We start from the raw sequence: 13,299 nt of genomic DNA, 5'->3' as shown, positions 1-13,299 counted from the left end.
CTGTCGATGGACATCTAGGTTGTCTTCATGTCCTAGCTATTGTCAGTGGTGCTGCTGTGAATATAGGGGTGCATGTATCTTTTCAAATTACAGTTTTTTCCCCAAATATATGCCCAGGAGTGGGATTGCTGGATCTTATGGTAATTTTATTTTTAGTTTTCTGAGGAACTGCCATACTGTTTTCCACAAGTCACATTTTAGGTTGGAAACTTCTAATCAGAGCTGACTTCTTCCTGCTGGACATTGATCTACATGCCCCCAATGCTCAAATATTTGTACAATTAACTGAGGTGAGCAATTGTCAGAAAGGTCCTTGTTGCTTTGAATTCACATTATTTTAAAACTGATCAATGCTGAATTAAAATTATCTTCTTTAATTAAGTTGTTAAGCTAATAGTTACCAGAAGTCCACAGATGGTTAGGTTGAACTATGCAAACTTGTTGATATTAAACTTTTCATTTTACCGATAAAAACAGCAATCTCTTTACGATTCAACTGAAAGGTTGTGATTTCACTTGGTAAATGGCAGCCACTAATGCAGTGAAGAAAAGTATTTTCTGAGTTCCCTTCAATATCAATTATCACATTTTTTCAATGTTTTCTCTTTTTTAAAAATAATTTTATTTATTTATTTATTTATTTTTGGCTGTGATGGGTTTGTTACCATGAGGGCTTTCCTCTAGTTGCCACAATCAGGGACTACTCTAGTTGCAATGGGAGGGCTTCTCATTGCAGTGGCTTCTCTTGTTGCAGAGCACGGGTGCTGGGGTTTGTGGGCTTCACTAGTTGAGGCATGTAGGCTCAGTAGTTGAGGCTCCCGGGTTCTAGAACACAGGCTCAATAGTTGTGGCATATGGGCTTAGTTGCTCTGAGGCATGTGGGATCTTCCCAGATCAGAGCTTGAACTTGTATCTCCTGTATTGGCAGGTGGATTCTTAACCTCTGATTCTTTACCAGAAAAATCCCTCAATTATCACATTTTGAAAATACAAAGTTCATGCTTTTCTCTGTGGTTAACAGAGCAAAAAGTTTTTTTGGATACAAATCTGAAATCTTAGTCATGTAAATGTTGTAGTAAAATGATTTAAAATTGTAATTTATCTGGTAATTTATCAAGATGGGGCTTCCCAGGTGGCCCTAGCGGCAAAGAACCCACCTGCCAATGCAGGAGACACAAGAGGCCTGGTTTCAATCCCTGGGTTGGGAAGATCCCCCAGAGAAGTGGCAACCCACTCCAGCATTCTTGCCTGGAGAATCCCATGGACAGAGGAGCCTGCTGGGCTACAGTCCATGGGGTCGCAAAAGAGTTGGACACGACTGAGTGAGCACGCACACATGAGTTATCAAGATATTAATGTGAAAACCTTCAAGAAGATATCAAGGAAAATAATACTGTTCAAAGAATCAACAAAGGTCTTCTATTCAAGAGATGAGTGAAGAAAGTGTGTTCCTTTGTGGTATAAAATATTTGATCCATTCTGCCATGATTCTGTTCAGGTTTGGACACCCTGAGATGGTGATTTGTCCATCTTCTTTTATCCCTGGCAGTCCTCAATTACATCATTTTCATGTACCTTGCTCCTATCAGTTTCTGCCCATCCTCTAATAATGACCTCTTTGTAGCTGTCTTCTAGAAGACTCATCTTACATAATAGAGTGGGACAGACAGAAGTAGAAGGGGACCTCTATCCATCGGTGTTACAAGCTTTTCAACGACACGTGTTTAAGTCCAAGCTCCCCCATGCTTTTCTGTTCTTTGTGCTCAGGGGAAATTCTAGCCTAATTTTTTTTCTCGTGTAGAAAGAGCCTCCTGTGAAGCCTTCCGTGCCTGAACACCTCTGCCTCCTATCAGATCCCAAAGACAAGAGCCTCTTGGCTCACTTCGTACATCCTGTCACTGTCAGGGGTGACCATCACCTGGTAGGGGTGTTTGAGAAGGACCATTGCATCGGGGCTCCAATCCTGGACAACAGAAATGGAGCAGCTGTTGCCTTTGACTACTAAGACCTTCTTTGATGAGTGAGGGAGAAGAGGAGTGGATTCAGGCTGAGGTTCCCATTATTACTGTTTCCCTGGAGCAGTGCTCAGTCTACTGGTTCAAGCCAAGTGGAGGGAAGACAGAACACCTGGGTTCTGGATGGAGAGAAGGAAGTATAGGTGATTCAGGAATGCAAATGGTATGGGTGAGCTTTTTATAAATGTTTCTGGCACTGCACAGTGTGTGCATGACACAGGTGAAACACTGTCTGTCAGTGATCATGCCCTTGCAGACTTCCCTGGTGGTTAAGAATCCACCTTGCAATGCAGGGGACTTGGGTTGGATCCCTTGTTGGGGAACTAAGATCGCACGTACGGAAGAGCAACTAAGCCCATGAACTGAAACTGCTGAACCCTCATGCTCCAGAGCCCTCGTGCCACAACAAAAGATCCCACGTTCCAAAACTAAGACCCAAGGCAGCCAAATAAAAAATAATCGAGCCCTTGAAAGTGCTCTGACTGGCAGTTAACACTCTATATGTATCATTTCAAAATGGAGAATATTCTAAGACCAGCTTGTCCCAGCAGTGTGGGCTTTTGTGAAGAGCTAAAGAAAAAGCATCAGTATTGATGCTGTGTGTGGAAATGCCACCAGGAAGACCACAGAGTCTAGAAATCTTCAAACAAGATGAATATGAACACGTTTACTCTTACAACCCATCTGCTCACCATATATGCTGCCAGAGGAAGCCAGGCTGTGCTCAACATTCCACTCTCCAGATGCAACAGAACAAGCCCACAATAAAAGTGCCTGGTAGACAATGATGACATCTGGGGTTTAAGAGATGAAGGAGTGTGTATTTGGGTCAGTGAAAATATGGTAACTGACTTTGAATCAGATGCACAAAAATGTGCTGTGATTCTAAGAAGCGTATCAGGCCTTAATGATGCCCCCAAACTATCTAGGAGTGGTCGACATGGAAGCCGAGGCATGCCTCTAACCCAGTCCTGAGAAATCAGTTCCTCTTCACCAGGAAAGTCCAAAATACCTCCCACTGGGCTCTGTCACTCCCGAGACCCAGTCTAATTCATCATAATTTCCCCCACAATTCCTCCTAACTGTCCAGAGAAACAGGACACGTTTGTCTTCACAAAATCCTCTTGACTGGAAAATTGCCTTGATGACACCAAAGCCTGTAGCTGGTTGTTTGTACAAGACAAGGAGATGCTGATGAATCTGTTGGAAATTAGTTGTTTCCTTAGCAACCTCAGAGGGAGGCAGGAGTTTCCTGTTTCTCCTGGTGAGAGAAAGATGTCCCCTTCCTAGAAATCCTTGGGCAGGTAGGTGCTCTCTTCTCTGGCCCCTTCCTTCTGTGGACTGAAGGTATCTGGCCTCACCAGGGAGCCTTGATTGACCAAGGTGTGAGCAAATGGGAGGAAGCACCAGGACTAGGATCAGGCCTTCAGAGGATGGTCTTATCCTCTAGGTATCTGGGACTAGTTCTTTCTCCTAGGGCCACCAGGCAGGGACATTCTTGGGAACCCGTGACCAGGCCTCACATCTGAATTGCTCTCTGTGATGCTGACTGGCCTGACAGAGCCAGTCGCCATGTTACATCACTCACGTTACAATGAGTATTTCAGTCTTTCCCCATGAGTATAAGTCATTTGATGTTGCAAGTTGGTCATAAAATCACACTAAGTTTCTTCACTGGGGCTTCCCATGTGGTGCTGGTGGTCAAGAACTGCCTGCTAATGCAGGAGATGCAAGAGACGTGGATTTGATCCCTGGGTTGGAAAGATCCCCTGAAATAGCACCCCACTCCAGTATTCTTGCCTGGAGAATCCCATGGATAGAGGAACCTGGCGGGCTACAGTCCATGGGGCCACAAAGAGTTGGACACAACTGAGCAAGTTTCTTCACTATGTGAGATATTTATAATTTGAAGATGCATTTGTCTGCTCACTCTCTCTCCCCCATGAGATCCTCAGGCTCTTCCTTTCAGGTTATATTGCCACAACATGATTTGGATGTTTCCAGAATATAGGATCAAAATCCTAAGTGTCTTTGGACCACCATATTGTACTCCAAGCCCTGGTACCACCTTGGGAGTTAAATGGAACCAACATCCTAGTGAGGTGCTGCTCAGCTGATCATCTTGCTATAGAGTGTTCTGCCACCTTTCAGGTCTCTCTCTACAACTTGGTTTCCTGATTGGTCCTCTCTAAACCCCGCAGCGTGGGCTTTTTAACAGGCAAACACACAACTTTCTCTAGCCTAGCCACTAAAAGACTGTAACTTAACCTAGCCTGAAACAGGCTACCTGGGTGGTGCGTGCACACACACACACACACACACACTGTGTATGTAGGTGACCGTCTAAGTGGCCCCATACACTAGAGTCAATTTGCCAGAAAATCTTTTCCATAAGACAAAACATCCTTTTTGCAGAAAGATAGCAAGTTTGGGTCAAAGCCTGCCTACCACAGGCCAGTGGATTCATAACTAGTCCTAAGGTCACAAGACACACTCCCCGGGCAGAGCTTTTCTCCCTCCCGCTCCCCCTAGGGCCCTTCCTGGCCTTCACCTTTCAGCCCACAATGTCCTCCCCAGTATCTCACTGGGTCTCCCAAAGTCCATTCCCTCCAGTTTAGATATGCGGACACGGGCCTGTTGGGTTCCCTGGAGCCCAAGCTGCTTCATGACCTTTTGCATCCACAAGATATTGGGTGGGTGAGGAATTCCTAGGATGTTATAGAGGACTGTCAAAAGATTCTTCTGCTTTCTGTGTCTCAAAGACGTGGTGGACAGCTGTGGAATGAAGTCCAAGGGGATGGAGGGGTGGCGGGTTGGGAGTAGGGGCTACCCCGGAGAGTCTGCAGCAAAACAATGGTGGATCACAGAGGAGGCCTGGCCAGCCACCTCTGGGCACAGACACTTTAGGCCACAGGTGCCCGGTGACTGTGGGTGCCGGCCCAACCGTGCCCCCAGGTGTCCGCAGGGCACCCCACTATACCCCTAGGCGCCACTGAGGGCCCAGAGTCCACCCGGCCTCCAGTCTTGTTCTGCTCTGCGCTCTGACGCTGTCACAGGGCGCAGCTGTGGAGCCTCTGGTCTGGCTCCACGCGCTTCCAAGTTACCCTGGAGCAGCTGCCTCCGTGAGTGCTACCCAGAGTGAAGCCAGAGGGCCTGGGCATCACCTTCAGGCCCTGGCGCTACAGGGGAGGAACAGCGCCCCCAGCGGCGGCCCGCCTCCTAACCGCCGGCCCCCGCCCGCCTCCCCAGGCTGAACTGTCTTGAGTTCCTTCGCAGCCGGTTTCCACTGGTGGGCGTCCAGGTTGGAGCAGTCTTCCACACAGAGGATGCCCTCCTGATCCTTTGCACTTATGAGGAAGGTGGGTGCATTTCCACTTGGCATTTTATAATAGGAGCCCTTGGGAACTTATTATCCAGGGAGGAATGAAGAGACAGACAATCTGATTTCCTGCCTGCGGAACATTCTACTAACTCACGTTGCATTACTGTGAAACAAAGTGACCACGGTTTTCTATCTCTCTGCGCTGTTTAGTCAACTTCATTGTACTCCCTTCAATATGCGATTTCACACAATATCTTACAGAGATGAAATTCACTACGCAATTTCCTAGCTTATTTCGAGGAGATGAAATTTTGGTTTCTGTTTTAGAAAAGGTCTCCTTGGTCAGTCAAAATGAATATCCACAGGGGATAAAGGAGCATATTTTCAAACCACCAAATCATGTTTTTCTGAAGATGGGCCTTAGGGTTTATGCTTTTATGATTATGGACAAGAAAACCAAGCCAAACACAGATGCCAAGATGTCATACCTGCAGGCCAACCACCAGGTTTTTAAGGAAAATTTGTATTGGCATGGAATGTACACTGACCCTCAGGAGAGGGTCTTTCATTGTGAGGTGTAAATTCAGAGGGAACATTTAAAAAATGAGATTAAAAAATCTCATATTGTTGCTTCGAGGGAGCAATTATCAGGCCACAAATTTGAAGGTTTCTTTGTTTCATTCCAAGTTTTCAGGAGGTTATTAACACAGATTTGTCCCTATGCTTTCATGTTGGGCTGCACAGAGCTTTGGTCTTCCAGTATTTTCCAAACTGGTAAATAATTAAAAAAAATAACAAAAAGAGGGGCAGTTTGTCCCCAAGGCAACTTACCTGTGCTGGCTGCTCCTCCATTGTTCCTGAGTCTGTTTCAAGACCCTCACAAAGAGGGTCCTGAGAGTGAAACTTTCAGTAAACCTCGCCCCACAAAAAACTTTAGGCTCAAAATCTGAAAATCTCTTTCGTCACATTTTCCTTCCAAGTTTCTCACGTGTTGCCCTTCCCGCCATCATGCCAGCTACACCTTTTGGAAATGCGGCTTCAACCGTATGGATTTCTAAAATCCCTTTGAGGGGCAAAACCTTAGATTTAGTGGGCCACAGAGAATACACAACTGTGATGGTTAGCACAGCTCCATAATTGAGCATTTCAAAGGTGGAGAAAAACAACTCCAAATATTCACTGGTGAACGTCAGGATTGTTCTTCGAAGAGCTTTGTGACACATCACGGAAAACACTGTAATTACCGTTATTAAATTTAATACCCCAAACAGATGCTGCTCCAGTTTCCCCCCCAAAATAGATTGCTCACCTGATTGGAAAATTATTTCTGAGTCCTTACTTTAAACTCAGTTGCTTAACTTCTGGTACACCCCAACAGGAGTTGGTCTGTGTCCCTTACTTTGGAAATCTAACCATAAAATCATTCCTACTTTCTCCTGGTTGATACTTAAGGATAAAAAATTACCCATCTTTACTTGAGGAATTACTGTTATACTGAGCCCCAAATTGTCAGGAAATGAGGAACTGATAAATTAAGGTGGTGTTCTAATATTCCCCTTGGTTAAAAGGATAGATTCTTGTGGACATTTATCTAGATTTCTCTGAAAAAGAATTGCACAGCCTCCCTTCTACCTTCCAGTACATTCCTAAGGACCCCTAAAAAGCCTCTGGCTCCAGTCTGTTTTGAGCCTACACCCCTGAACTGCCAGAAGGGCAGAATTCAGCAGTTCAGGTTCAGCTCTAAAAACCCACAATTCCAGTGATGGTGGTGGGATTTTTTTCTTAATAAACAACAGGCATACATTGAAGAAATCATTGGAAGCTGTTTTAAATCCTTGTTGAAATCACATGATGCAGAAATAAGTCCACCTTACTTTGACTTTGAAAATATTTTATTTGAATAGTAAATAGTTATACAGTTGAAACAGTTCTATTGAAGCTTTCTATAAATAGCTAACAATTAAGAAAATAATGTATGTAGAAAAGAGATTGCATTTAAAAGTAAGAGCTGTCGGTTGTACGAGGGCCCCAGGGGGGAGGGGCTCCAAGCAGAATAAAATGGTAGGTTGTCTGTAATTCGCTCAGATAGGTATAAAAGTTAAAACTTTTAACAGATCCCTTTAGAAAAAGGCTCTCTTCTAAAATGCACAGTGAAATGTCAAGAGTGGTGGGGAGAGGGGGGAAGCGCACCAAAAAATATGCAATCAAATAATATCATAATCTTCATAATTAATATAAATAAATAAAGAATAAATAACAATTACTCATAAATCAACATATACATTTAGAGGGAACTCATATAGTCCTACCTCAACAAAGATGATCAAACTGAAAAGACTTATGTGAAATACTGAGGCAGTTTCTACAGCATCTTCTGAAAATTCCCATCCCTCCCTCCTAAAAACAATCCCAAACAGACAACGTTCAAGGCATTTGTGGCTAGACTAAAGAAAACTCTTTTTTTTAAGCAATTTGATTTGTTCACATACAAAAAGGTAAAGCCAGACTCCAGCAGTTCACAAGCCATAATAAAGCTAATCATGTGGGGAGTTCAATTTACAGCCTGTGAAATATAAAGGCATTTATTCCTCAAGATTCACCCAAAACAACCCGTAGGCTACATACATAGAGAGCAGAGATTGGTAGGCGAGAGCAAACCGCATTTCTAGACCATGAACACAGCGAATACTAGCAAGAAAAACATCTCCCCTCCAAGGGGAAGCTTCCAACCACGAGACAAACGCGTACAGCTTTTCTCCCTTGTACAAAAAGAGATTGGCTCCTGTTGCGCCATGGTGGGGTGGGGGGATGCGGGGGGGGGAGAAGGGGACACAACGCAAAGGGGGGGGGGTGTCCAAAAGGAGTCACAACGAGAGGATGGGGTTACCGTCACGCCACACCGAGAGAAGCGGAGACCACACTTTCACCGGGGATGGGCGCCCCCAGCGCGGGCGCAGGGTCGGAGCGCGCTCTCTCCGTGGGTCTCCGAGCGAAGGCACGGTTCGGGGGGCCGGGGTGGAGGGCGCGCTCTAGCAGGCCGGACGCACGGGCACCTGCAGGAGGATCACCTGTCTGTTCTCGGACGGATGGCACTTGTTGATGTGCCTCGTGAGGCCGGGCGAGCTGTAGAAGGTGGCCGGGCAGTACTTGCAGGGGAACACCTGGGCGGCGTGCAGCAGGCGCAGGTGGCGCTCCTGGGCGCCCTTGCTGGGGAACGTCTCCCCGCACACCGGGCACAGGTGGCACTCGGCGGACGCACTCAGGCCCAGCACGCCGGCCGCCTCGCCGTCGCCGGCCGCCTCCTGGGGCACCTTTTCGTCGGGCCCGGGGTACAAGGCCAGTAGGTCCTCGGCCGGGGGCGCCGGCGGCGGCGCGCCCTTGGCCTGCAGCGCCTGGTGGTGCGCCAGCAGGTGCTTGCGCAGATAGGCCTGGCGGCGGAACTTCTTGGCGCAGTGGTGGCACTCGTAGAGCCCGTCCTCGGAGCCCGATTCGGACACGCCGCCCGGGCTCGGCGTGTCGCGGTCGCTGCTACCGCCGCCCGTCGCCTCCCGCGCCTCAGCCCGGGCAGGGGTTTCGGGCTCGCACGCGCGGGCGGCGGCGGGCGCAGGCCGCGGTTTGTGCCAGCGGCGATGCGAGGCCAGGTTGGCTGGGCAGCTGAAGACCTTGGCGCACTCGGGGCAGCGGTACTCCACGCGCACGATGCGCGAGCACTTGTGCTGCGCCAGCGCGAAGGGGTCGGCGTACTCCTCTTTGCAGAGCTGGCAGATGAACTCGCCCAGCGGCCGCGCCGCACCCCCCGCGCGGCCTCGCGGCGCCTCCACCGGACCCTCCTTGATCTTGAGCCCCAGCACGGGCGACGTGGTCACCTCGTCCTCGAAGTGCAGCTTGCGGATGGCTTTGGGCTTCTTGGAACCCGGGGCCTTGGCTACCTTGGCGGGCGGCTCTGCGGCCGCGGCGGCCGCGGCGGCGGGGGGCGAAGGCCGCTTGCCCGGGGGCCTCAAGCCGGCGGCGGGGGGCAGTGGGGGACCAGGCCCCGGGCCGCGGGCCGCCTCGGCCCCCGCCGAAAAAGCAGTGCCCATCTTGAGCTCGGCGGGCGCGAAGAGCAGCGGGTCGCCGCTGCAGGTGCCACCGCCTCCGGCGCCGTTGGCCCCTCCGCCGCCGCCGCCGCCGCCCACGAGCAGCGCGGCGGGCGTGGGGAAGGACTCGGCCGAGACGGGCGAGCCGAGGTTGAAGCTTCGCTCGAAGTACTTGTGCTTCTCGTGCTCGCGGCTCACGGGCCGCGTGGGGCTGTAGAGTGGCGCCGGGTGCGCGGCCTCGGGGTTGCCGAAGTGCGCGGCCCGCAGCCCTGGCGGGGGTGGCGGCGGGCCCGGCGCGCAGGCGAGAGCGGCGGCGAGCGCCGCATGGGCGCGCTCGGTCGGCGGCGGCGGCTGCAGCGGGCCCTGCCCGGGGCCGGGCGCCGGGGGCGAGGCGCGGGCGCCCCCGCAGCCCGGCGACAGCAGCAGCGCGCGATCGCCGTCCTCGCCGCCGCGGATCCGGTAGGATACCGGCGTGGACTTCTTGCTGCGCTTCACCAGGAAGCCGCGGGGCATGTTGGCGCGGCGCGAGGGTGAGGGCGAGAGGCTGGCTCGGTCCCACCTCCGCGCTTGGCCCCGGCGGCCCTCAGTGTCCCCGGCGCATGGTCCGGGCGCGGCGGCGGCGGGACTCGCGTGGCGCCGGCGGCAGCTCGGCCCGCCTCTGCGCTCTGCACGCGCGTCCCTGTCCCCGGGCCCGGGAGCCGCTCCCTTTTAACTGGGGGAGGGGGCCATTGTTCTCGCCTCCCGCTTCCCCCGGAGCCAATCAGCGCGCCCGCAGCTCCTCCACCCGGTCGGGTGGGAGGGCGACGCGGCGGCCAAAAGGGGCCCGGGACTCGGGGGTCGCCCGGTAGGTGCGGCAGATGTACCTGAGGGCGCGAGGCCCCCGCGCGCGCCTCTCGGCCGCCCCGCCCGGCGCCGCCGCCCCGCCCGGCCCCGGCACACGCCCGGCCCCGCCTCCCTTCACGGTCTGCTGCTCCTCTATGCGGAGGCGCACGTGCCTGGGCTTTGTGTCTCTCCTCCGGGGGGCTCGGAGCCGCCAAATGGGCCTGTCCATCAGCACGACAATGCTCCCCCCCCCCCTCCCGCGCGGGGATTACCCGCGGGTCGCGAGCAAAATAGCAACAAAGGAGAAGAATGGCCCCAAATATGTCAGGAGGGTTCAATCCGCGAGCCGGAGCGGAGGGGGAAGTTGTGCGCGCTGATTGGGTAGGGGCGGCGGTGGGCAGGGGCGGGGGAGATCCGAGCGCGGCTGCTGGGGCGGGAGAGGGCTTGGGGGAGGCGCTGGAACTCCTCCTGGTATTGGGAAATAATCGGGAAAATAGCTGCCAAGCAGGAGTCGCCCAGAACCCCGCCCGGGCCTGGGACTGAGGGGCCGCGGGGACCCAGGATCTAAGCGGAAACGGGACCCTGGAGTTTCAAGTTTGGGTGGAGGGTCTGGCCTGCTAGCTGCAGCCGAGGGCGATGTCCGCAGCCGCCACGCGCCCGAGGGCCTCAGGAAGGTTTCTCTCGAGTTTGTGAAACAGTTGGCACTGCACTTCTTCAATCGCCTGCAGACACAGCGCTGGATGGGGGAAGGAGCAGGCTGGGTTCCAAAAAAACCTTGAATTTCTGAACTTTTTGGTTGTTGTTGTTTAAGCTCCCGGAGGCTCCGGGATTGGCAACGTTGGAACGGTCTGGTCCAGGCCATTCGGAACCTCCGCGTCGCCCAGGGTTGGGGTGATTCGAGTGGCGTTGGCCAAAGCCCGAAACGCGCGGCCAGCCGCGTGCGCCCTAGTGAAGTTGGTTTCCGCTCTTCTTGCGCGGCCTCATGCATTTTCATTCGGAGCGGGCATTTTGTCTGCTGGTTGACATCAGATGCTAAATCAAGGGCTCCAATCAAGGCGCAGCGGAATAAAGGGGCCGCCTGTCTGGGCGCGGGGCCCCCCGGAGCCGTGCCCCCTTCACCTTTGTGAAGGAAATTAACCTCCCGCTATTGAGCGCCGGTCTCGGCCAATCTGGACTCAAAAGAGGCGCGTGCTGCCGGCCGGGGGGGAGAGGGGGGCAATCTGTCCTCTGAGGCAGGCTGTGGCCTCGGAGAGGACCGACCGCCTCCCCCCCAGCCCCCCGCCCACCCTTCCAACGGCGCCACCAGGAAAAAACAACAGTGAAAATCTACCCCCACCCCCACCACGCCGTTTGGACCCAGACCGGGCCCTTTCCCTCCAAGCTCTTCCCAGCCCCAGCCCTACCCCAGCCCCAAGGAAACACAAAAGCAGAATCTCCGGGAGTGGAGGGGTCAGAACCCCAAGAGTGGGTAGTGGCCCTGATCGCCCATCACTAGGAAACAAATTGCCAAGCCACATAAAATGTCATATGTTGTGAAGAAAATGTCACGTTATTGAAAGAAAAGGAAATGGGCACTTTTCTGCAAAGCTCTGTACACTCAGATTTTGCTGAATTTTGCTTATGTTTGATTCCACTGAAGGTATTTAATTGTTTTGGATTTTCCCTCTGAAAATACCCTGGCGTGGAAATGAAAGGTTTTTTTTTTTTCTTTGAGTCCACATGAGTAACAAGTTGTAATGGAGACAGTTGTTAGAGTTAGTTAATCAAGGGGTTAAATCAAGTTGATTAATCAAGGGGAAAATATTTGGTGATTTTCTGTTTGTGATTTAAAAAAAAACTCATACACTGAAAATAGACTATAATGCAATATATTTTGAAAGCTCTCACCCTCATTTTAAAAAATGCTAACTAGGATGAAAGTAGTCTTGAAAAAAGTTAGAAATTCTAAAATGACTTTATTTAAAATATATGTGTGTTTCAGTCTAAAAGTAACTGATGTTATTTCTTTGCTCTTTTGAGTGCTGATTAATACTGCTGATGAAATTAGAAGTGGGAAGGGGATTCCGGGACAGCTCTGGCCAATTTTATTTTCTAATCACGAATCCCATCTGGATTGTCCAATAATGGGGGGGAGGGGGGGTGGCCTGCCCGCCGGCATCCCCTACTGACGGCCGGGTATTTGGTTTTGCATGTGTAACACTCTTTTCATTCAACAGATAACAGGGAGAGTTAGTCACCTTGCGAATCCTTTAAAAAATGACAACACCCATAATTGTGAAGAGGGCGGGGGTGTGCGTGTGTGCAAAAACAAAACAAAACCCCTGTCTGAATGCAGCGAATTCAACAGGGCTCTGAATTAAGCTAAGAGAATCTATTGAACACTATTGAAATACCGAGATTCAATGGATCCGTTTCTTTTTCTTTATTTGTGGTTTCTAGTCTTGCCAAAGAAAATGAAATCTGCTTTCAGACAGGTATAGTCAAAACAAATGTAAACTTGAAAGGTCCGAGTATTAGAAACTAATTTCACAACCCAGGGCTGGGAAAGAACTAGGTTTCTCTTAGGGCACACACCAGCACCGTCCAAGGACATGCACCTCGCACCCGGTCTTGGGTTTCCGTCCTCTTCTGCGTGATTTTATTTCTCAGTATCTGCGCGCCCGCGGGCAGGTGGCCAGTGAGTCGAGATATTTGCCTTCCTTTTGGAAGAGGAAAGCGCCACCACGCTGCGCTGAAGCGGCGGGCCTCTGCGCACTGCGATTCCGGATAGGGGCCGCGTGGAGCTGAGTTGGGGACCCCTGAGCGCTGACCTGCCCCTTCCAGGGGAGTTCCACGGGGGAAGGCAAGAAGAGGGATCCCAGGCAGGGTACTGTCCTTCCTAAGCCCCAAGCGACTCCCTTCCTGTGGGGTCCTGGCCAGTGCTGAGGAAAAACCCAGAGGCCTCTTCGCCTCTCTCCTTGAGGGGGTGAGTGCTTCCTCTGACCGCTGCAGAACTGGAGGCCACGGCTGCTCCGACTCTCCTGTCCCGGAGCCCTAGGTTGCCGTCGGGGAAGGCGCTGGGGTT

General features: G+C 51.6%; 1 protein-coding gene across 1 annotated transcript; it reads right to left on the bottom strand.

Moving 5' to 3' along the window:
- Positions 1–7,237: 7,237 nt before the first annotated feature.
- Positions 7,238–9,926, bottom strand: INSM1 (INSM transcriptional repressor 1). Its single transcript, XM_061125744.1, has one exon. The coding sequence runs from the start codon at positions 9,924–9,926 to the stop codon at positions 8,367–8,369; it is 1,560 nt and encodes a 519-aa protein (XP_060981727.1). The 3' UTR covers positions 7,238–8,366.
- Between the last annotated feature and the right edge of the window lie 3,373 nt (positions 9,927–13,299).

This window comes from Dama dama, chromosome 23, assembly GCF_033118175.1.
Source record: "Dama dama isolate Ldn47 chromosome 23, ASM3311817v1, whole genome shotgun sequence".
Classification (NCBI taxonomy): Eukaryota; Metazoa; Chordata; class Mammalia; order Artiodactyla; family Cervidae; genus Dama; species Dama dama.
Note: the sequence above shows the minus strand (reverse complement) of the source record. Positions and strands in the feature narration are given on the sequence as shown.

Bases quoted from the DNA above. Each gene is read 5' to 3' on its own strand.
- INSM1 (XM_061125744.1), bottom strand. From the start codon at position 9,926: ATGCCCCGCGGCTTCCTGGTGAAGCGCAGCAAGAAGTCCACGCCGGTA.